The sequence below is a fragment of the Bombus fervidus genome, chromosome 2 (assembly GCF_041682495.2).
Source record: "Bombus fervidus isolate BK054 chromosome 2, iyBomFerv1, whole genome shotgun sequence".
In the NCBI taxonomy this organism is placed as follows: domain Eukaryota; kingdom Metazoa; phylum Arthropoda; class Insecta; order Hymenoptera; family Apidae; genus Bombus; species Bombus fervidus.
In genome coordinates this window covers 17,878,269-17,903,367 of record NC_091518.1, presented here as the reverse complement: position 1 = coordinate 17,903,367, position 25,099 = coordinate 17,878,269, and the positions used below count along the sequence as shown (strand labels likewise).

Sequence of the window (25,099 nt, the reverse complement as noted above, 5' to 3'; positions counted from 1 at the left end):
TGTATTGAACAAAATAAATGCACATCTTTAATTTCAAGTCTGATCCACCGAACTATATAGATCTTCTCTCTCCAAATTGAATAAGATTAATAACTAGTTTTGTATTCATTATGTTATCGTTATTATCCATCGTATGATGAATATTTGATAGATGACAATGATAGTAAATTATTATAAATATTGCAATTAACAATAATAGTTTCCGAAATAATATTGTAGAACTTACTAAATTCATTGCATAGTTGCAACACTAAAACCAAACAGTGGTAATAAAAATTTTGAGTTATAACTCATGATTGTAAATAAACTAACTTGAGATGTATATTTTGAATTTCTTAAAATCTCGCGCGTTTATATTCAAACCAATAGCCAATGCGACCCCAAAATACCACGTGACTATATCCCCGCACCCCGGAGGTAACTGCACTCTAAAAATAGAGATTTGTTCTCGGTGCCTATATTCCTATACCCATGTTTAATTCATATATCTAGGGATTTTGTCTCTACATGATTGTACATCTGGTATCAGATATAACCTTTATATAGTACCATATAGATATTCATCGAAACGTACTCACTAAAAATTCGTATTCAATAAGTTGGTTGTTTCATAATGAATGCACTGGAACAATTGTCGAATCAATTTGGCAAATTGATTAAATTTGATACATGGGGTAATTATCCTGCAGGGTATGATCCAGCAAAACACGGTCCATATGATCCTTCTCGATATTACGGAAAACGTAAGTCTACCATCTTTCGCCATTCATTCAATGTACAAATGATTTAATAAAATATTATCCGCCCTTACAGCTGATACGCCATTTGGCGAAGTAAAACTTCGTGAATTACCAGAATGGTTTGGCCGACGCGAGAAAGGATTCAAAGCATTTGCATCGTTAATTTCACGAGGTAGATATTTTACAAAAAAAAGTGGCCTTACAATGGCTCAAAAATTATATAATACTTTTGTTACAATTAGCTTATTATTGATATATACGTTAATATTACTAGATAAATTAGTTTTAAATAAATAGAAATAATATTTTTTATATTTAAAGTTCAATATAACTTGATATAAAGCGAAAATTGATTCCTTTGCAATTAAATTTTTGCTCTATAATAATTTGCATTTAGTTTCTTTGAAGTTTCAGAATTTAATCGTTATAACTTACAGCTCACTGGCGATGGCAGTTGAAGTATATGCATCCTAAAAAAGCAACTATGGCTCCAATTTTCCAGCTTGCTGTGGCTGGTGCAATATTTGGCTATGTTATAAATTACCTGCGTATCAGTAAGTTTATATATAATAAATTTTCATAATTTACAGTTATAAAATAATGAAGAAACAATATCATAATGTATGTTTTCATTTTCAGGGGGACATAGAAATTATAAATATCATTAAAATATTATTAAAATCATCTTGACTTAAAATAGAGTACTATTATATTGTATTAGTTAACAAAAGTAATATCAATAATCTGTAAAATCTATAATATGAAATAAATGCTGCTTAAACATTTGATATGTGTGTAATGTATATAATATAATAGAACAAAATTTAATTTTATACATAAACATTTGTTTATAACAATACCTTTGTTTACTGGTTAAGATTACTGCTAATATCATTCACATTTTATTATTTAAAAATTAACATGTTTTAATGCCAAGTATTTTTAGAAACCTTTTTATGTATTAATTACAGTACAAATTATTCAACTAGGAAAGATATGCTGATGCTTATAATTTTTTATGATTAAAGGTTATCCTAATATATTGTATAAATTTTGAAATAAGATTTATAAGTTGATTAATAAAAAATCGTAATAAAATATTTTTATTATTTTTAATATAATCTGTCATTATGTTTATAAAACAAATTTTGAAATTTTGCAAGATGATTTTTTATGAGCAAATTTTCAACATTTTGAGAAAAATATATTAAGTCGAATCGTAGCTTATATATGAGAACCATTACCATAATATGAAAAATAATAAATATGTATCTCAAATTATGCGATGTCTTCTGATTTCAGTCCAAATTATACTCGAAACTAATAAAACTTCACATTTAAAATTACAGCGTGTCAAAATTCGGAAAGATTCAAATAAAGTCACGAGGTCATCATAATGGCGCGAAATATGAAACAATATTTTGCGATTGTATACAACACTAAAAAATTTAATCATGGCGTGAATTTCAATAATTTAGTATATAATATTTGGTATATATATATATTTGGTACATAATAGAAGCTTTTTACATACGTTTAATTAAAGGATTTTTTAGTTGTGTTTCAAAATAAACAGATTCATGCTGAAATGTATTTCGTATTAACATACACACTTTGCTTGAAAAATTGCATATTATACAGAATGACCCAGATTTTAATGGCAATACTTTGCCAGTATACATATTCTATGAAACTAAATAAGAAAAAAATGTTATATAGACATAAATCTTTTAAGATCTTATAAAAAAGTTATGACAAGAAAACGAAATATGAAAGAAAAGAAACGAAATATGCAAAATAAATATTGTTGATTTATTCCTAGATTATATCGCAATAACCACAAATTGTTTACTGTTTCCTTCATATTTCATTTTTTTGTTACACTCTTTTTATAAGATTTTAAACGGTCTATGTTTATATAATATTTTCTCCTTATTTAGATCTATAGATTATGTATACTAATAAACTTTCGTCATGAAAATTTTAAACACCCTGTATATTTAAGAATATAACATTGAATGAATCATAATATGTTAATAAAATATCATATTCATAAATAAAATATATATATGTTCTAAATATAGAATTTTGTGATGCGTAAAAGAATATAAAGTAAATTTTCAAAAGATTGAATTATGCAAGTGATTTGATTGCATACTAATTAAAAACATAATTAAATGAGTAGCAACAAGCAATATGTATATACTTAATGTTCTTAAAGTGTGAATTATGAAATAATTTTGAAAGAATTAGGAAGAATTAATGCATCTAGTAAATTATGTGTACGCGGCATAATTTCATCCTACGCATAAAACGTGTGCAATTTAACATGATCATTGCACGAGGGAAACGTTGATTGGTCCATCGATTTATAAGATCCGTATAATCAACCAATGAGAGCAAAATTGGGGGACAAAACTCAGGTTCCCTTGCAATATGGCTGTCAGTATAAATTTGATGCTTGAACATGCGTTTCTCTCCGAAAAATTTGACAAGTAGTCTGTCTATCTATCATCTTTTTCGAAATATAGAGCGTAATGTGATTTTCGGGGAATCAATACAGTGGAAAACGGCTATGCGGATTAGCTGAAGCGTAGCAGTAAAATAAATTATATTTTGAAATCAGGTATGTTTAAGCGTTCGTTCATCGCTATTTATTTATATGTCCATATTGTGTTTCCTTACGATATCTTGATAAATATTATGTTCCGTTTCATTTCCTTAATTAAAACTTGTACAGTTTTCCTCAAATTTTGCATTATTTAAATCCCTGAACTTCTGTACCGATTAAAAAACGCATACTCGCAGATGTCATCTATCCATCTTCACTTCATCAACCTAACTGCAACAAACTTTCGTTCTTCAAGTTGACAATCGATTTTCCTTATTTGAATCATTTTCTTTTACTTTATCAAATAAATAATAAATAATATGCTGGTTGTTTTATTATTCCCTGTACTCCATTTTATTTTGTATAGTTGGAGCATTCAATATATTTCCTGTTGAACTGTTGTAATATCCAATAATAAATATACATTTAATGATCATTTTGTCTATGTTTCTGATATGTATGTTTATTAGATGTTTTCATTTATTTACTATAAATATTATTCCAAATATGTAATTATTTTTTAATGATAGTTCATTCTTCATGTATTTGTGATACTATCTTCATGTGATACTATATATACATGTACATTCTTATTTTGATTTTAGGCATTCACAGCTGTTTATTGATCAACATAGTTTGTAAACATGACATCAAGGTAAAGCATGACAATTATAATTGTGTTGTTAAAATAAGATGTATGGAATAATAGTAATATTTACATTAATCTACTTACAATTGTGCAAAAATAGATTACTTCTTTATGATACTATGATATAATAACAAACATTAATGTATCATTAGTAATATATTATCATTAAACTTTATATATATTTTATACATAAAAATATAATTTATAATAACTATATTTAATAAATAGTAAATTTTCATGTGATTAATATTTTCAAATTTTATATCTATTATCTCAATAAAATTTTATAACGTGTATATTTATCATATTGCTATATTTCTACTTTATATAATAATAAAGAAAAATTAAAAATAATATTAATAGATGATTGTATCTATCTATAGTTGATTTAATAACATAATTGCATACATCATAATATATGGATTCTATTAGGCTAGACAGGCTATTCATACTATTGGAAACAGGGACAAATGCAGTAACTAAAAGAGCTGCAGCACAACAATTAGGAGAAGCACAGAGATTACATCCTCATGATTTACATCATTTATTGGCAAGAGTTTCTATACTTTTAAAGTCTCCACAATGGGATACCAGAGTTTGTGCTGCACAAGCTGTACAAGCTATACTTGCTCAAGTTCCTACTTGGGATCCACAACCCATTAAAAAAGAAACATGTACAGGTAGCTAATTTTATTTTTTTATATACTAAATTTTGTTATTAATATTAAATTTTTTATTCATAGAAGATGAAGAAACAAAAAGACCAAACAATAAATTAAATTTGGAAGACTTTGATATGGAAAAGATTTTAGCACGTAGTTCATATCTTACTGGATCAGAAGGCAATGAATATGATTTAACAGCTACTGATGGGGATCAAATGCTACTTCCTAATCAAAAGGAAAAAATTGCTGCCAAATTAGGCCTTCATCCACAATTAATGGGAGTTGATACATCAGAATTGTTTACCAACGAAGATCTTACACCAGAAGTATTACCACCTGCGTCAAATATACAAACTAATGTATCTGTGAGTGAAACACTAAAACAACCTAGTGGTCTTAGTAGACGTGAAATGAATAGAGCTAGACGTAAGGTAATACATAATTGAGTCACTAATATGCTCTCGTTGATATTAATGTAGCAAGATATTATATAGTATTATTTATTTGATAGGCACGACAGTCGGTTTCAAAACAACGTTCACGAGAACCTGATGACCATCGTAACAACGAAGATTCAATTCAACACAACAATTCAAATGCTCAATCTCCCATCGATAATGAAGGGGAATCACTAAATAAAAGAATAAAATTAGAGGAACTGATTTCGTTAGAGATTGGCGTTAATTATAATTCACAGACTGAATCAGTCAATGGAGTACCAGATAGTACTGGTTGCTGGCCAGATTCTGTAATAAATTGGCCTCTAGAATCATTTGCAGAAAGTCTCTGTCAAGATTTATTTAGTCAAAAATGGGAAATAAGGCACGGAGCAGCGACTGCTTTACGTGAACTCGTAAAACTTCATGGAAAAGGTATGAAAAATGATTGCAAGTTGCATTTAAAAAGTAATAAAATACAATATTAATTGAAATTTATTATAGGTGCAGGTAAATCGAAGAATCAAACTGCAGAGGAAATGGCAGAAAGTCATTATCAGTGGCTTATTGATGCCGCCCTTCGACTACTATGTGTTTTAGGATTAGATAGATTTGGAGATTTTGTTTCTGATCAAGTCGTTGCGCCCGTACGAGAAACATGTGCTCAAGCACTAGGTTCTCTTTTATTACTAGTGCCAAATCAAAAAGATGATGAAAATAAAAATAGGGGAATTACAGGAATACTTTCAGTCATGCTAAAACTGTTAGAGCACGATGAATGGGAAGCAAGACACGGTGCGCTACTTGCACTCAAATATTTACTTGCTATACGAGATGATCTGTTAGACGACATACTGCCAAGAGTATTTCCAGCTACTATGCAAGGTCTTTCCGATCCAGTCGATGATGTAGGTGCTGCGGCAGCAAGTGCGCTTATACCAGTAGCATCTGCTCTACCACGTTTGTTAAAACCATCAGAACTAGAAGCAATTGTAATTCGTCTTTGGGAACTTTTACGTGAACAAGATGATCTAGCAGCAGCATGTAATAGTTTTATGAAATTACTTGCTGCTATACTTTCATTACCTTGGGCGCGCTCTTATATTACACCTCAGCCATTATCGCAGGTAAGATCTATATTAATAGAAACGTAATTTTTTTTATTTAACCATAATATCAATATGACGTTGTTTTAGGTCTTACCACGATTATGGCCATTTCTTAGTCATTCTAGTTCCAGTGTACGTAAAGCCACCTTACAAACACTACAAACACTAACTGAAGATGATGGTGCTCATAATGAGAATAAAAAAGAACGATGGGGCGAAGGAGGTGGACTTGTATTGCAAGAGGCCCTCCGTCATGTTTTTCAACGAGCGTTAATAGAGCACGTAATTGCCATACAAGATGTAGCTGAACGTGTTTGGGAAAATCTAGTCGTACAAAGCGATCTCGAACTTTTATTGCATGCAGCGTGTCCTCTTGTCAGCACATGGCTTTGCCTTGCAATGCAACCGGAACACGTGCCATTTAATCCGAACTTACTCATGATAACCACTCCTAATAAAGGAGCTAAGAATAATCAAGTTTCTGGTAGTAACGACGGACAATCAGATGCTAGTAATAACGGAGGAAATAATACTGTTGGTGGAAATGCAAAATCCATATCCGAATTAAAAGTTTATATTGGTGGAATCGAAACTGTAGCTCCAAACATAAGGAAATCAAACTTAATTCATGCTCGTTGTAGAGCTGCTCGAATGTTAGGGTTGTTATCACATTACGTAGTACAACCAGCACCAGGTGTTATTTACACACCAGATATGCTTAGTCCTTCACTTTGTTACGCTAAAGTATTACTGGCACATCTGAATTCGCATTCAGCATTACAACGCACCATTGTAGGTTTAACGATGTCTCATTGGGCGACTGTAAATAACATGAAACCACCTACAATACCAGACATTTTAAGGTATCAAATGAAATCTTCCTATCTTACTTATATTTAATACAATACAATAATAATATATTTGTTCTCAAAAGGAAGAGACTATTGGAGTGTTTGAACGAGTACGTATACTACGATGAGATCGCCACATCTTTTACTCGTCTGTTACACGACAGTCGCGGTTACGTTGCCACTCTCAAACATTATAACCTGCCTGTTCTTATCAAGGTAGAACCATCGGGAGTGATGACGCTCGACCAAATTGCAATCCTTGCTGGGAAACCAATTTCAAAACTTTGTGCCATGGGTAATACGACAAGCTATGGAGGACCTAGTGGAAGTTTTAGCAACAGCTCTAACCCAATTAAATTAAAGCCAAAGTTGATTGAAAGTTTAGAAGAAAGGCGGAGTGCAGTGAAAATGGGTGCTGCTGATATAGCAGCACAGCAACTTTCATATAATGTTATGTCAATGGCAGCACTCGCTGGTGCTGCAACAATGTTACACTGTCTTCCTCCATCTCCACAACCTCTTAACCCATTGATAAAACCATTAATGGAAGCTATTAAACGTGAAGAAAATGAAGAACTACAAAAATTGGCTGCAAAGCATTTGTCGTATTTAGTTGATCTCTGTGTAGATAGAAAACCTACTCCTAATGCAAAGGTTTGCATGGAAAATAATATCGTTAACATAAACGGATATTACATTCTCTTTGAATAATTTAATTTAACTTTATATCATAGATATCGACCAATTTATGTACATTCCTATGCTCGGATACTGAATTTACACCTCGTGTAAATTGTAATACAAACGCAGATCTATTTGACGGAATTCTTACTTTAAGCAATAGACAGAAACATGCTGAAAGAATAGCTTATAATCGGGGAACCAACAGCGGACTTAGTGGAGGCAGAGGACCTGGCCGGCCACCAACAACTGAAATTCCTTTAGAAGAACTACTTGCTTATGAAGAACCTGAAGCTAAAGCTGATAGAACACGTCGTCGCGGAGCTACTTTAGCACTTACCGCTATAGGTTTGCAATACAACATTCTAATACGATATAAGCGCGTTATATAAATTTAAAATATTTATTGTTTTTTGTAGCTACTCTATTTGGTGCACAATTACCTACACGTTTACCGCATCTTTGGGAACTAATATTACCAAACGTATTACGAGAAAAAGAGAAAATCACTAATCGTGAAAATATTCAAGAAGAAGTAAATCAGTTAATTTTTGGTTTACAAGTTTTAGAAGTTATGGCTCCCAGCCTTCATAAAGCCTTACTGCCTCCTGTCCTAGAATGCCTTTCATTCTTATGTGAATTATTGGCTCATCCTTACAAAGCTGTCAGACACATGGCATCCAGATGTATAGCTGTATTAGCTACATTAGATACGGAGAAGGTAATGCTTTAAGTTAATATAATATTCGATGTCAGTTTGACGATTAAATCTTAATACCAAAGTTGTATTCCAGATAATAATGCAGGTTACAAACCGTGTAATACCACTTCTAGAATCAACTGGTGGAGAGAAAATATACTCAGCGACTGTAACAGCACCAAGCGAAGTAGATTCAATAAAACAAGGCGCAGCCGAAGCGTTAGCGTGTCTTGTCGAAAGTTTAGGTGTTAATATCGTTCCATACGCTGTGCTCTTTATGGTTCCTTTGCTTGGGCGTATGAGTGATCAAAATCAGGCTGTAAGATTAGCTTGTAGTGCTACGTTCGCAACACTCGTGCAACTTTTGCCCCTTGATCCTGGTGCGATTACGGATCCACCAGATTTAATGTAAGTCTAAATTTTACTAACAAATGTTAATTTAACATGTACATCATAAATATTTGAAATATTTTAGAGAAAAGAAAACACAAGAATGGCGGTTCTTAGAACAACTTTTGAATCCACACAGTATCCCAGATACCGTATTACCGATTCCAGTATCTGCAGAGTTACGTTCTTATCAACAACAAGGCTTAAATTGGTTAAATTTCTTGAATCGTTATCGACTTCATGGTGTTTTATGCGATGACATGGGCCTTGGAAAAACTTTACAAACTCTTTGTATACTAGCTTTAGATCATCATCGTAATCCTCGTGCCCCACCAAGCTTGGTAGTGTGTCCGCCAACTCTAACTGGTCATTGGGTGTATGAGGCAGAAAAGTTCTTCAAAACCAAAGATCTTTCAGTGTTACAATATGTTGGCACCCCACCTGAACGTGAAAAATTACGTCCAATGGTTACTTATCACAAACTCATCGTTGCAAGTTATGAAATAATCCGTAAGGATATCGATTATTTCGAAACATGTCAATGGAACTACTGTGTGCTCGACGAAGGTCACATTATTAAAAATGGAAAGACAAAAAGTGCTAAGGCAACTAAACGATTACATGCGAATCATAGACTTATACTTTCGGGAACACCAATACAAAACGATGTACTTGAATTATGGTCCTTGTTTGACTTTTTAATGCCAGGTTTCCTGGGTACTGAGAAACAATTTGCGGCAAAGTACTCACGTCCTATACTAGCCTGTAGGGAACCAAAAGCTGGCCCAAAAGAACAAGAGGCGGGAGCTTTAGCAATGGAAGCACTTCATAGACAAGTAATTTTCTTCATGTGTATTATATCTTACTTTTTAATCTTACTAATAATTGAATATATTTGTTAAATTATCTACAACTTTTGGTGATTTTGCATTGTGCAGGTTTTGCCATTCTTACTTAGACGAAATAAAGAAGATGTCCTCAAAGATTTACCACCAAAAATTACACAAGACTATTATTGCGACTTATCGTCATTACAACGTACGCTATACGAAGATTTCCATACTCGACGTTCTGCCACTTTATTATCCGCTACGTCGTGCACTTCAACTGGAAATAATGGTTGTAGTGTCTTTGAAGCATTACGATATCTACGTAATGTTTGTAATCATCCCAAATTAGTATTAAATCAACGACATCCGTTATACGCAACTGTTAGTATCAACATGACATCCGTTAAGATATTTTACTTGTAACTTTAAATTGATAATTATTTTATTTCTAGGTGTGTAATACACTGAAACAACGAAAGAGCACATTATCCGAGATAGAATATGCAGCCAAGTTACCTGCATTAAAACAATTATTATTAGATTGTGGCATAGGACAGCCACAGCGACAACAAAACCGCAATTCTGTAACTACTGATGGTACATCAGATAATCAACCACCGCAGGAGCAACAGTTAGTGAGCCAACATCGAGCTTTAATTTTTTGTCAATTGAAAGCAATGCTAGATATCGTGGAAAAAGATCTTCTTTGTGCACATTTACCTACTGTTACATATCTTCGTCTCGATGGAAGTGTACAAACCACGCAAAGGCATTCCATAGTAACACGTTTTAACGCAGATCCGTCCATAGACGTGCTTCTGTTAACGACTCAAGTCGGTGGTCTTGGATTGAATCTAACTGGTGCTGACACTGTTATATTTGTGGAACATGACTGGAATCCTATGAAAGATCTTCAAGCGATGGATCGAGCACATCGTATTGGTCAAAAGAAAGTAGTGAACGTATACAGGTTAATCACAAGATCGACAGTGGAGGAAAAGATCATGGGACTGCAGAAATTCAAACTTCTCACAGCAAATACCGTAATTTCAACGGAAAATGCATCTCTGGAAACGATGGCAACTGATCAGGTAAAATATATAAATCTAAATTTATTAACTTGCATAGTTATAGCTATTTCAACAATAAAAGTTTTGTAATAAACTAATAAATAAATATATTTTTTTACAAAAATATATTACATATAACCCTGATATTTTTATCTTTTTCGTGTTTTAACTTTTTTTATGTTACTTCGTATTCCTCATTTTAATTCTACAATAAAGCTTTAAATAAATGTAAATACACACGTATATAATACAAAACAATTCTTGAAATATGCTATAATTAATTATGAAAGAAATTTCAATTTATAATAGATTTTATTTGTAATAATTTTTTATAGCTACTTGACTTGTTTTCATTGGACAATGGCAAAGAGAAAAAATCAGAAATACAAGATGATGCCACGTCTAAAATTAGCGAGGTTCCAGGCATTAGCCGTTCTGTTTTAGAAATTCTCCCTGAACTATGGGAACAACAACAATATGACGATGAATATGACATCCAGTCATTTCTATCTACTTTAAAGTGAGCTTATAGTTTTTTACACATCAGTATCATCGAGTACATTTATTTAACAGTTATATGTGTTTAAGATGATCACTTTGTGAAACATACATGAATCTGACCTGATAGCAAAACAGTAATCTTAATTTTATGGACTGAGAATGACAAATAATCAATGGATATATAAAGGGATATACGAATCACTTATAAAAAAGAAAAGATAAGGAAGAAAAAACTCAGATAAATAAGTTACGGATTATATTGATTAAGTACTATAAGTAAGCGAGTCTTGTTTATTTATAATAACTTATAAAAATGTTGATACAATTACAATTCCGTATTTGTACCAAACAACATTGTGATGTGTTTATTTATATTATACTAGTCTCTTCCTTTATCATCGTTTCTGTATACCACCACACATATCGAGTGATAAAAATGGCAATGTTAATTGTCTTTTTCTCTTCTTCTTTCTGTTTAAAATGATTTCCAATGTGATAAATTGCAATTATCACAATTTCATGTTCACCTCATAGTTTCGATACACATTTTGGATCCAAGTTCCCGGCTGCAAATATATTATGGGGATCCAAGTGTGCTTTGGCTGCTCTATAAAGGGACACTCCCACTGTTCCTACTGCATCCGCGTAAAAACAAGAACGTAATTTTCCTATACCGTGATGATGAGACAGAGAACCACCGTTTGCAAGAATTTCTTCGCGTGCAACGTGCTCGATAGTCTCATATGTTTCTATCGGGTTCGGAAGATTCTTGTAATTGAACGCCATGTAAAAGTACACACAACAACCGGCGTCGTAAGTCTGTGTAACACGACAAGAGATAAAGTATTGTTCGACACCACGTGAATAACACTCTCTGATCACACGAGATTTCACATTCCTACACAACGGTAACGCACGATTCCAAGAGACGGACGTCTCAAATGATTCAGCTAAAACGTAGTACTCGAGACCCAGATCTCGGATATAAGCTATAACGAATGTTAAAAGGTAACCTCGTTCACCATTCGTTTCTCCTGCTTGAATACCATTGTGTTGCTTCGCGATGTTGTAAATTTTTTGTTCCTGTGCTGCCACCTCGGCAGTCGAACTACCTTCGAACAATAAGGTAGCGACACATATTTGATCCCATTTGAAACGTTTTATCCTAGTCATGTAAACTTGTTTTAATCTTTGCAAAAGTAAATCACTCCAACCAGATTCTGGTCGTAACATCTGACCGAACTGGAACTGTTCATTGTCCATCAATCGTATACTAGTCGGCTGACATCGTTCCTTAGCTATCTGTTCATAAAAATGGTACAGTTTTTTTTATAACAAACAACTGCAATATATTCAATGTTAATCTTAATCAAATATCTTAATAACCAAGAAAGTTTGTCAAGCTTTAAAAAGAATTCAAGAACAAGAAAATTTAAATAAAGCTACAGTTCCTGTTTTAATTTGAACTATCCAAAAAAGAATAATAATAAAACTGCAATATATAATAGATATTCTCTAAAAATTCATATTATATAATAATAGCAACAAAGTAATAGTATTTAAATTTAAATTATATATATCGCTATTAAATTAATAAAGTTTTACCTCACGTAACGCTAATACACCGGCTTGAAAATTTGGGAAAACTATGCTACCGTATTTGACTACTTTTGGCAATGGTCTAACTTTGATCACCACTTCCGTAACGACGCCCAAAGTTCCTTCGCTACCAAGGATCATATGGTCAAAGTCAGGACCGCAAGAAGCTCTTGGTACCAATATACCTCTTTCGAGTGTTATTTCTGGATCATCCGTTCTACCGGTAACCATTCTCACTCGTACAACTAGGTCTTCGATGTTCCCATATCGATTTTTTTTCATGCCACTCGCCCTCGTTGCAACCCATCCACCTAAACTGTTCTTTCAAGAAATAAAATCGATCATGCGGCTAGTAGTCTTGCACTTGATGTAAATAACTATTTGACATACTTTTCTTATCGTATAGCTGTGCATATGATGTTTGCACGAAAGATTGTTCATAGAAATGTGAGACGAAACGTAAGTGATAGGCTCTTTGTGCTTTTTATTTTATGAAGTAACTTTTAATTCTTTAAATGAAACTAAAATATTGTGTGGCTTTACTCATGCAAAGAATATAAGTACGCTTTTAATTATACTAAAATACAAGCACCTGCAATTTTCACGACATTTAGTATTATGATCATGATCTTCTCCAACAATTCTCTGACATGCACGATTAAACGTAACGTAATTAGTACTCGGTAAATCACTCCAGTGAGAATTAATTTTAATTTAAAGAAATTGAGATTAGCCCAATTGAATATAAAAGATAATTGCCATTTAATATTACTTAGGAAGATTTACATTTTATAGTTTACTGCATTATAAACTTTAATCTATCTCTTAAATAAAAAAATTATATTTACAATTAAACAAAACAGCAAGAAGAAGAAAAAGCAAGTCAAATTCAGAATAGCAGTTCGCAATAAGGCATTCCATGAAAAATACGCTAATTAAAATGTTTCAATGTCAATTTTTTTCCATATACGTTCTTTCACAAATACGCAATAGAAGATTTCAAGAAAAGAACTTATAACTTGCTAGCTATGACGATTCTTATTATACATATACTAACATTGCGTAAAACGTCGTAAAATTACACGTGTTTGTATTCAAACAGTTGATATTTTAAACAAATATTTGTTACGAACGAATAAAACGGACATTCTGTTTTAATGTAATATGGTGTACCTAGAAAATTCATAAGAGTCGGGTTCGTGGCCAGAAGTCAGACCTTGCAGTCGGAGTTGCTTTTCAAGGTCCTGTCCGATAATACCAGCCTCGCAACAAGCAATTAGGTTTTCCCTGTCTATCCACAGTATCCTATTCATTTGCGAAGTGTCCAACAATATTATCGTTCGCCGTTCGTTCGTCGGACAGGAGGCAGCACCGCTTACGCTTGTTCCACCGCCGAATGGAATACAGACTGATCCATATCGAGCACACAATTTAATTATTTTTACGACGTCCTCGTGGCACTCTGGAAATGCATAGACACAGATGTCATTGTTATAAGATAAAACATTTTAGCTTCTGATTTGTTAGGGTTTGCTCGATAATTATGTCAACTTTTTGACATATTTTGTAATCTAAGAAAAATTTGAGAAAACTTAAATTTTCATTTTTGACCTTGTTCGGCTCTACTCAATAATGATGCCCTTTCTTTAATATATATATATATTATATATAATATATAATATATAAATATATAAATATATATATATATATCTTGTATTCTAAGAAACAGTAATCTAATTTGTGATCTAACAATTTGAAGAAAATTAACTTCTTAATAATTTGGAATATTTGAACAAAAATTGAAATTACAACAAATTCGATGCAGTCAAGAAAAACATGTATTTCAAATTCAAATTATTTCAAACACATACTACATTTTCACAGACATGCTGCAAGTAAATCTTATTTGCTGTATTATACATCAAATTAAGTATTAGATTACAGATTTGCATACATTTTACATTACTGATTACTCCTACTATATCAAGAATTTAAAAAATAAGTAGTAGCGAAACGTCCACGAATTTAGGCAAATAAACAATAATAAAACAGATTTATGAATTTAAAGGAATAGACGAGAGTAAAACATTTATGAATTTAAGAAGTAAGCGATAATAAAACATTTATGTTTTATCCTCCGAATCTATTCAATAACACTAGTAAGTGCATGATGATATGATTATTACGTAATATGGGTCATGAATAAATATGTGTATGTAGGTATGTCTACCCGCTGCGTCGTATAGAGGAGCTAAATTAGTCATACTCTGGAAATATATTCACTTGTAGGCAAATACTATTCTCACTCAAAGCATTCAAAAGATCAAATATCAATCCATTTCAGGACCATAATACATAGGACATAATATAATACGAACACTGATACATGTAGAAAACATTAAAGTGACATTAATCGATAGGTTATTTTTTAAGTAGCAAAAGAAATGGAAATGAAGAGTAAATAAAAATGATAGCACAAAAATTTTATGATTTTATAGTAGTACAGTTTATTTATAGCCTTCCGGCCGAGAAAGGAACTCGGTACACAATTATTTTCCCTATTGCCTTGCATTTTCATTGATTCAGCTACAATTTACACACACATCCATTCATTCATTCAATCCTTAATTTTTTATTAATCTATCTGATCTATCTATCTTATCTGATCTATATATCATATATCTACTGTCTATCATCTATCTATCTCTAACTATTAGCTATTATATATGTCTGTTATCTTTTATATATTGCATAAATCTTTATCTAATTGCATAATTTTAATTTTTTTCAACACCCTATCTTTTTCTTCTTCGTTGACTATGTCTACTATACTAGTTCTAACTATACTAATTCCTAATTCTTTACACTATCTTATAAAAGAGTAATTTTGACGTATATAACAATTGAAAAGATATTCGAAATGAAAAGACGAAGCAAATATTCATTGTGTCGTTTCACATTTATACGTATATAAGGTATTCGTTTAATATCACTTATTCGAGTAGTTCATGGTATAACAGAGAAACGTTTTCCGGAAATTATAGACAACACATTCACATATAACTAAGTCAAGGTTCAGAAGTTTGTAGTCCACCTACTCGATATTCATTTCATACACTATACATAGTTGAAGCTAGCTTTTAGTTTTTTACGTGCCTTAAATAAATGAAAGAAGCTTTAAATAATAAATCTTACCTCAAATGGAAAAAATATATATTAAATTTCCATTTAAATGAACTATTTAGCGAAACACTTGAATTTAAAAAGAATATGAACTAAGAAAGATCTGTACGTGTGTATATCTATATTTACTTCTAACAAGCAGTTGATTTTATATTGACATGCTGTGTAAATTATGAAATTTATCTTGTTTACAAGTGTTTTAGACTTACTGCTTATTGATTTTGAAAGTAACTGCATTAATTTATTGAATTACCCTAATAGTAATGGTTTTACATTTCGTAATAATAGCTAAAAGAAATTGACAAACAAAAAGAGAAACACAAACGAACCTGAAAAGATAAAAATGAGTTGATAATTCTTAACAGATGATTTTTGTACATATTGCCACAAGGAATATGATACGAACTGCGATGTAATAAATAAACTGTACATAATAAATACATGGATAGTTTCTAATTGGTAGTTATTATCTAAGATCATGTTTTTTAGATCAAGAACTACATTATACAGTGTATACTAATACATATTACTATCAGATGAAAGTATATGAACTGTATCACTGATACGATAATTAAACACGTTGATAAGATATTTTAGATCACTAAAAATATAATATAACAATTTGAAATTACTCACTTGGCCAGAGAACTATGTCCGGTATTCGATCGAACGATCCATGTTTGAGGAGATAAATTTCCCGAAGTGTATGCCCATGTGCTCTAACCAACCGATCGATACCCTTCAAGGAATATTCGATATTTAATTCTTGAATCGCTTCCAACACTTTCAACGATATGATCGGTTCTGGTAGATTTGTCGGTATCGATTGAGATACATTCCTTTGGGTCGGATCTATACCAAACGTGTCTTTTACCCATTGCGTGAAATACGGAAGTTGCTGGTTTCCAATCGGATATCTGCAAAAATATTTCATTAATTAACACGAGTAATAAAACATTACAAAAAAGAATAAAGTACATTGATATTAAATTAATTCGATATTTATTTATACAGTAATAACAATACTTAAAAAATGGAGCAACAAGAAGTATAGATAAGTTAATTTTTTGGGGGAAAAATATAATATTTTGGATTACTTATAAGATTATTTAATTATGAAAATTTGATTGTTGTGTCAGTGAACTTCTTAATTAAATTAATAGGCAAAGGAATTAAATAAAATATATAGAATAGTTATTTATTAAGTACTAAATATTAGTAATAAATTAATTAAAATTAATTAAAAATTTGATTTAATAGTCAAATTGAAATACTAAAAGTAATTAATTCAATTTACGAGTTTTGAATTTAAATTGTGTATATGTAAAACACGAAATGATGTAGGATGGTATGATGATGGATGAAATTAAATTCTATATAATTTATTCAATTTTAAGAAATTACATTATAAAATACTTCTACATTTCTATTTTATTTTGGTTTCACATAACTATCATAAGGATGTGTTTTATCGTGATTGATTTTATTTAACTGTTATAATAATATAATATTATGACTTGCAAGTTAGTAGATTAAAGTGAGATGTCTCGTATTACATTATACTGTAAGTATTACATTTAGTTTTGTTTAATCAGCGTATCTTATCATGACGATTGTATATGAACTTAATCATATGTTTCCCAGAAGTTAAACGTCGTTGCTGATGGTCATAACCCACTTAAACAATGTTTCCTTTTTTCTTTTGAAGAAATATCACAAAGAATAGGGTTTCAGTTATGTTTTATAATATTTCATTATGAAATGTTTCTATTTATGTTGTTCAATGATAATCAATTTCTACTAAAATTCATTTAATTTTCAATAACGAATGAAAATTAATTAAACATTTTAAACAAAAATCAGTAAACACACAAAGAGAATATATATTTTTATATTTATATTTTTGCTCGCTTGTATCACATACGTTTGTTTAAGCTCGTTAGAAGCAATTTGCTGGGTAGAAAACAGTAAGTGTAACTGCGTTCTTCGAGACCAACAAAGTAAATATGAAACAGTTTCTTAGTTGTGCAAACTTGCGACGATTACATGGAATATACAAGTTTTAAAAATAACATTCATTATCCAAGAATATAATACGATATATTTAAATTGTTAACCGCATCATTGCTTATTCAGAAATTTTATGACCATGGAATTATCCTCATTAATAAGAATAACTCAATTTCAGATGGATCGACTTTAATTCGTACAAATATAAATATTACGTAATATATTTACGACACGAATAAAACAAATGATTAAAAAACAGAACATCAGAACCTATAAATAAAGAAATTATTATACTAAAAATATTAAGGCTCTGAGTGACGAGTTAATTCGTCTTCTTCAGTTCAGAATTGAACACCAAATAATATATATAGTGATAAATCAAAGTATCGACACAGACCACATTTTCTCTTAAAATATTGCACAAAACTTGAAAAACACGATTTTTTGTAAAATGTAATTTTCAAGTGTAAAATTCATGTATATTATAATTTGTTATTAGTAAGCAGCTATAGAATACAAGTGAATAATAAATGACGCATAACTGAATGTTTTTAATATTTTAATGTGATACTAGATTTAAATTATCATAAAATTGACACGAAGCAATCAGTTCTAGAATTATTTCGAAACCGACATAAAATCGAAAAAATAATTTAAAGGCGATATAAGAATCGATATACAACGGAATATATCGTAATTCGTATTGGTAAAGCAGCTGCATAATAAAAATAAATAATAAAGAACGCATAATATAACATCTTCGTTATAAGAACTCTTCGTGGAATTGTATCAAATAATTTTTCAATAAACTTATTTTGTACTATTTACCATTTTGCTTTTACGATTTTAAACAAGCTTCTTGCATTTTTTAAGTTTAAAAGCTTATTGCATCGTTCATCGTTGATTATTAGTAATTAGACAATATAGCATATAGTAATAGCAGTAGTTAGTAGTAGTAGTAGTTTAGCAATTAACTACGATTAACAAGAGAAGATCTCTAACCCGGAAATTTGACAAATTATGAAAATTCGGGAATATATAGAGCATATGTAGCCATGTATCGTGCAATTTTCTTCTCTTGCCCAAATTCGCTCTAAGAAGGTAAAATCGACTCCTGAAAATTCGAGTTTCCAAGATATCTGCAAAAATCTTGTCGGATATAATTGTATATTATGTATATTATATATAATTGGCAAATACAACGTATTTGCCAATGTTTACAGTTTATATAAGTGGGTTAGGTGTTATTTAATCCCGTGGTCGCGGTGAGACGACTGACAACCAATACTAATGCATACGCTATCATGGCCGCACAATTATAAGCAGAATTCATTATGAGCTACCGACAACTTTTTTGAAATTATCTCGGAAACTATGGCCGAGAGGCGATTACGTGTATAGAAAGAAGTTGTTCAGAATTATGTCCCGACAATATATAAAAAATACGTCGAAATACAAGATGCCGGTAGCTTCCTATACACATAATTACCAAAGATTTATCATTTGTTTATATAATTACAAGAAGGTTATAGAGAAAGTAATTGATAAATTTTCAAAAAACTCATTCTTTGGCGTAAAATCTTAATCAATGATTTAAATGATTAGGAAACGACATAAAAAACATACAGTTATTTTTTAATATAAATACAACCTTTGTTGCATTGTTGAATTGTGTTCTTTGACAATCGAAGAACTTCTCAATTTCATTGTACGCATACTATGATATGCTGACGTGCAATAAAACGTTTTCGGTGCATATTTATGCACCTGACGCATCATATAACGCAGATATGCATTCGGTTATACGAAACAAAGAAAAATATACGGACTAACGTATCTAATGACAGAGTAATAAATAATAAGTAAACATGCAATGTTTTTAGTGATTAGTTAGATATGAACGTTTATCTGAGGAAGTGACATGTGTGCAAATTCAACTAAAGAAAAGAAAAGGGATGGATAGGAGAGAGATACTGATATCCGGCACGTGCAAACGTGAACTCGAGCGTCAATCAATATTTGCTCGAAATAATCGATGAGGATCGATGTCAAGTTTCGTTTAACACTTAATCTCATTCGGCATGCTCGAAGCTCACGTCGAAGTCCCATTTCCAAGAATTAGTGGCGTTAGCGACTTATGCTTAAATGGGCACTACAAGTAAAATAATAATAAACAATAAGTAAAGTAATAAATAATAAATGATTTCGCTCTTTGTTATTTTCATTTCAGTACAGCGTCAAAGGTTAACATTTGTCTAGCGAAAATAGATTAACAATTAAAAAATGCTGCTTTGTGGTGTGCTATAATACAGTACTATAGGTGCCAACAATAAAAAGTAAGTATATCTAAGTGTATCTCTGTGACGATCGTATAAAAATGGTTCACGTAAATCCTGCAAATACAATTCGTTTACTTATGATTACGTTCAAAATTGTGGATAATAACAATATAATGAGATATTATAATGAGAAGAGAAATCGACTTAAAATATATAATAAAAGATACGCTTATTGTATTAATTTGTGGAACCGCTTAAACCACATTCTGTAGAATTTCTGGATAATATATAACGAGGTGCGCGCGAAGAACTTTCAGAAGCGATAGAGCTCTAAGATGAGTGTGTACCAGAACAAGGAGATATTGTTACTTTAGATTACAAAATTAATGTTGTTGCATTTTGGAAAAGTGGAAAGAGGACGCGACTTTCCTTAGACACTCCCAGGCATAAATTTTGAAAAGTTTCATCTCTTTAACAATTGTGTAAGTATATAATTGTATAGTTATCTATACGTTTTGTATCTATGCATAATTGCCTTATTTAAATTATTAGATGGAAAGAGACGGTAAACAGACGGAGAACACGGCGGGAAAAGTTGTTATAAATTTCCGAATATATTTATAACAAGTTTGTTAACGCTCATGCTGTTATTCGTGATTTGAACCTTTGAAGATGGACACTAGAAGCTAATGAAAAAATAGATTCGAAAAATTTAGAAGCTAAAATTTTTCAAACTAGATTTTCAATTTTAAGAAAACTTAAAATTAATAATATAGACTAGTATCAAAAAAAAAGTAAACAAATTTATTACCCGATTATATGGCACTGATACCACGCAATTAAATGAAATTGCTTCGTCTTTTGTTAATAATGTAAAACCTCATACTAGAAATATCGGAAAATACGTGTTGTACAGTAATCAACGCTGACGAAAGCGGATTAGAAAGAATTACATTATGACTGTACTTTATCTAGGCAAGGATCAAAAACGGTTATGGCTGTTATAAAGTCTATATCAGCTACAACACACAGTTATACTATACTCCCCATAATATCAATTTCTAGGAAATTTATTTAACCGTTTTTTATTGTCCTAAAAAAAGAGAATGGTAATTTTGTTCCAAGTGTACAACAATATTTGTTTCGACAATGGAATGTTGACATAGTGACCTCCACGTCTGGAAAGTTAACCAAAGAACTGTTCAGTGGATGGTTAACAAACGTATATCTAAAATGCAGAATTTGAACTTGAACGTTACTGACATCGTGATCTGATCAATGTTAATCTACATTACAAAATAGTATTGTAATCAGCATGCTGAAATATTTACAATATCGAATACAGGAATAATGTAACTGATATATATAATTCCGCATAACGAAGAACTTTATATGAATATTTTCCGATCTTGTAGTATTATTTAATTGTGATGATTGATATCATTAAATTACAGTTTCTTATTTTATCTCTATTTTCATCATCAAGGTATTACGGTGTACGTACATACTTGCTTAGTCGTGGTATAAAAGTGAATATTATATCGATAGAAAGGAAATCAAATGATGCGGAAAATCCAGTAGATTTCGCTTTCTCACAACAAGATTGTTCTTAAACATTCTTTTGCAGAATTTCATTATCATGAAGAATAATTCATAATACAATTCATATGACATTTGTATTTTCGAAATTATTTATCTATTCTTTAAGTGTCTATTCATACACATAAAAGTGGATGAGAAATTGCTAGAATAACTGGACGGACGAGTGGAGAGGGAACCAGAGGAGATAGAGAAGATGCTGAAGAGAAAACTAAATGTCAAAGCATGAGCATACAATAGAATATACGAAAGGAAAATGTATAAGAAGAGAGGGTAAGGAGACGGGAAAGGAGGAGGCAAGAGAAACTAAACAACGGGGACAGCTTGATTATGTGAATAGTATCATGGTTTTCTTCCTACATATTTTTCAGACTATTGGAGTATTATTAGTCACTATATATTACATCCGAAAATATGAAAATGTACAAATAGTGCAATAAATAACTTACTTATATACTTACTTCTTTAATTGCTTATTAAACATCTATATTATTTGTTACGAGAAAGAATAAAAAAGAAGTTTGACAATCATGTTAATAATGACAAGTTCTTACGAAGATACGTTATACCTACAGTTCTATTCTTTTCTTTTATTTCCATCTGGTATATTTACTTATTGTGTAATAAGAGACGGAAGTATAAAATATAAATTACCTTACTTTTGTAATTGTGCAATACAACAAAGCTTGTATTTGTATTTTAAAAAAAAGTATTTGTCTTTTATGCCGTTTCGTAATTATTTAAACTACCGATTAAGATTTTACGCTAAAACAGAAATTTTTCGAAAAATCATTAATTTTTTTGTTTATAAATTCTATCTAATTATATAAATAACTGATAAATCTTTTACTAGACGATATTCCTCATTAAAAGAAACAACTTCTGTTTGAAAACTATTTTTCTATCTTTTATAATTAGCGAGTTATAACACAAAATCGAAAAATAGTCAAATTTTCAGGGGTTACTTTACCCTCTTAGAGTCAATTTGGGTGGTAAAAAAATTAATAAAAAATTCCACAATTTTTTAAATGTTCAGGTTGTGGATCTTTTCTATATGTCAAAGCAAAGCGATTGATCTTCTCAAAATACTCGATTTCTTACTATAGATTAAACATTACAGATTATAAATTAAATGTAGAAAAATAAATATTATACAGATTAACTATTTGCTTCTTCCTTTCAACATAAATAACATAATGAATATCGAATAAATAATAGTTTTGCATTTAAGCGAATCGAACAATCAAATGTTAAATTGATGATACGAATCTTTTAAAACCGTTGAATACAATAGGAAATAAAAAAAACTCAATTGTACGATAAAATTAATGTTGATGTATATTGATTTTATGTGATGAATTCGATGCGTTTTTGAAGTTGTTTGCAACGGATATTTGCTAGAATAATAATTAAGCAAGAACTAAATACACAAAACCAAATGTGTGCTTAAGTAAATTAAAGTGGTTCATTTAGATCTATGTAGAAATTTCGTATCGTGATAACAAGTATTAGTGAATTTTATATATCTTAATCCGCTTATATGATAAGCTTAAATTATTTGTCATTCTACTCTCAAAATATAATCAACCTTTTACTTATTCAATTATGGAATAGTATAATTACCTAACAGCATAATTATACGTGTGTTTCTTGTAAACAAACTAAAATTAAATTATGTTTAAAAAAAATAGTACTTAAATATCTATACAATGATGTAAATTAATATAAAAATTAATAGACATTTCGTTCCTATAACATAATCTTTATCTTCAAAACACGATAATACGATTTCCCTCTAATATATCATTAATATTTCTTTACATATAATATGAACATTATAGAATTATTATTAGTTTATTGATTGTCTTTAAAGCTTTTGATAAAAAATTGTAGAAAATAAAAACATACAAAATTAAAACAAAGATTAAGTGATTACTTTTTTTCGGATTTAAAGAGTCGAAATAATCTACTTTCATAACATGTAGAGAACTAACATTTTATTTGTTATACTGATAAAAAATATTATTAAAAATATTATAATATAATATGTAACAAATAAACATATTGAAATATTAAAATATATGTAAATAATTTTTTTTATTTATCTATGCACAAAACAAGTAAAACAATTTATGTATAAAGTTTAATCATTTTTTAGGTATATAAATATTTATAGTTACTATTATTATTTTCTAAAATATTAATAAAAGATGAAGATTGAAATATTGATAAGACTTACCTCTCACCAGTGAATTCGATGATATATTTTTGGTTCATACGAAATTCCGAGTCTTTGTATCCCCAACCATTCCACTTGAGAATCTTTTGCCTTTAAAAATTCAAGAAGATACAGTTATTTAACACATACTTTTACCATTTGGAGTTTTGTCTTGCAGAAAGATAAAAGAGTAATCGAATAGAGATTCATATATCCCTGGCGCGCGCGTTTCTCACACCACGTGACTGGTCAAGCAACCAATCGGTAGGAACAGAAACAGTATTAGCCTCTCATATAGTAAGTTTCTACCCGGTAAATGAATCGAAATCTTCATCATCAAAAATACTAAGTAATAACAAAAATGATAAAAGAAATGAATCATTCCGATGTTTTCGTTATTTATCACACAAACAGGTCGTGATATTCACAGAAGAGGTCACAATTGTCACAGGACGGAAAAAAATCGATCGATTTCTTTTCTCTTTCACGCTGGAATAGTACAAGGGGTGCTTTAGATTCGCAACATCTGCCGATGAGTCAGCTAGTGCTGGGTTCGAGGCGTGGCTGCAAGTAATTTAGCAGTATCCACGCTCTCATACAACACTTCATCGCGATATTGTCCCTGGTGTCCGCACCGAAGTTTCTACAAATTGATATGAACCAAAAATTGCCGGTACAAAACTGACCTTTCTTTTGGCACAACACTCTGGAAACGGATGGGTCCATTTAAACTCTCTGCATCCTCGTTCGTATCGTTTTTCGTATTAGACGACATATCTTTTATTGACCGCACCGCGAAGGGCCTAACCTTTTAGTCCGCAGAACACGATCAGTAAAGAGTAGATGCTTGAGCGCGCGCTCTTCGCGGCACTGTGTTGACTATTGACACGCGCACCGGCAAACCAAATTTAAATCAATAGAGCCCCCGCCCTATGACTACCCGCCTACCGACGGATCTCCTCGTGAAAGGAACCAAT

At 30.9% G+C, this 25,099-nt stretch overlaps 3 protein-coding genes across 4 annotated transcripts; 2 read left to right on the top strand and 1 right to left on the bottom strand.

Moving 5' to 3' along the window:
* The first annotated feature begins 508 nt into the window (after positions 1–508).
* Atpsynf (ATP synthase, subunit F) lies at positions 509–1,526 on the top strand. The gene is made up of 4 exons (XM_072017367.1): positions 509–743; positions 814–912; positions 1,178–1,294; positions 1,380–1,526. Exons 1-4 carry the CDS (start codon positions 614–616, stop codon positions 1,406–1,408), a joined length of 375 nt encoding a protein of 124 aa, XP_071873468.1. The 5' UTR covers positions 509–613; the 3' UTR covers positions 1,409–1,526.
* A 1,659-nt stretch (positions 1,527–3,185) lies between these two features.
* On the top strand, positions 3,186–11,586 carry Hel89b (histone acetyltransferase 1). Of its 2 annotated transcripts, none has more exons than XM_072022522.1 (15): positions 3,186–3,366; positions 3,957–4,006; positions 4,433–4,680; positions 4,747–5,096; positions 5,177–5,537; positions 5,607–6,229; positions 6,299–7,074; positions 7,146–7,716; positions 7,797–8,091; positions 8,163–8,464; positions 8,538–8,851; positions 8,919–9,669; positions 9,772–10,044; positions 10,116–10,754; positions 11,069–11,586. In XM_072022522.1, exons 2-15 carry the CDS (start codon positions 3,996–3,998, stop codon positions 11,255–11,257), a joined length of 5,703 nt encoding a protein of 1,900 aa, XP_071878623.1. In that variant the 5' UTR covers positions 3,186–3,366; positions 3,957–3,995; the 3' UTR covers positions 11,258–11,586. The 2 variants fall into 2 exon arrangements, with proteins under 2 accessions (XP_071878623.1, XP_071878622.1); XM_072022521.1 differs by having other exon boundaries at positions 4,744–5,096.
* On the bottom strand, positions 11,512–25,011 carry Agps (alkyldihydroxyacetonephosphate synthase). The gene is made up of 6 exons (XM_072022540.1): positions 24,809–25,011; positions 24,144–24,233; positions 16,653–16,933; positions 14,007–14,295; positions 12,840–13,149; positions 11,512–12,536 (listed from the first exon to the last, which is right to left on the bottom strand). The coding sequence occupies exons 1-6, from the start codon at positions 24,895–24,897 to the stop codon at positions 11,763–11,765; spliced, it is 1,833 nt and encodes a 610-aa protein (XP_071878641.1). The 5' UTR covers positions 24,898–25,011; the 3' UTR covers positions 11,512–11,762.
* Between the last annotated feature and the right edge of the window lie 88 nt (positions 25,012–25,099).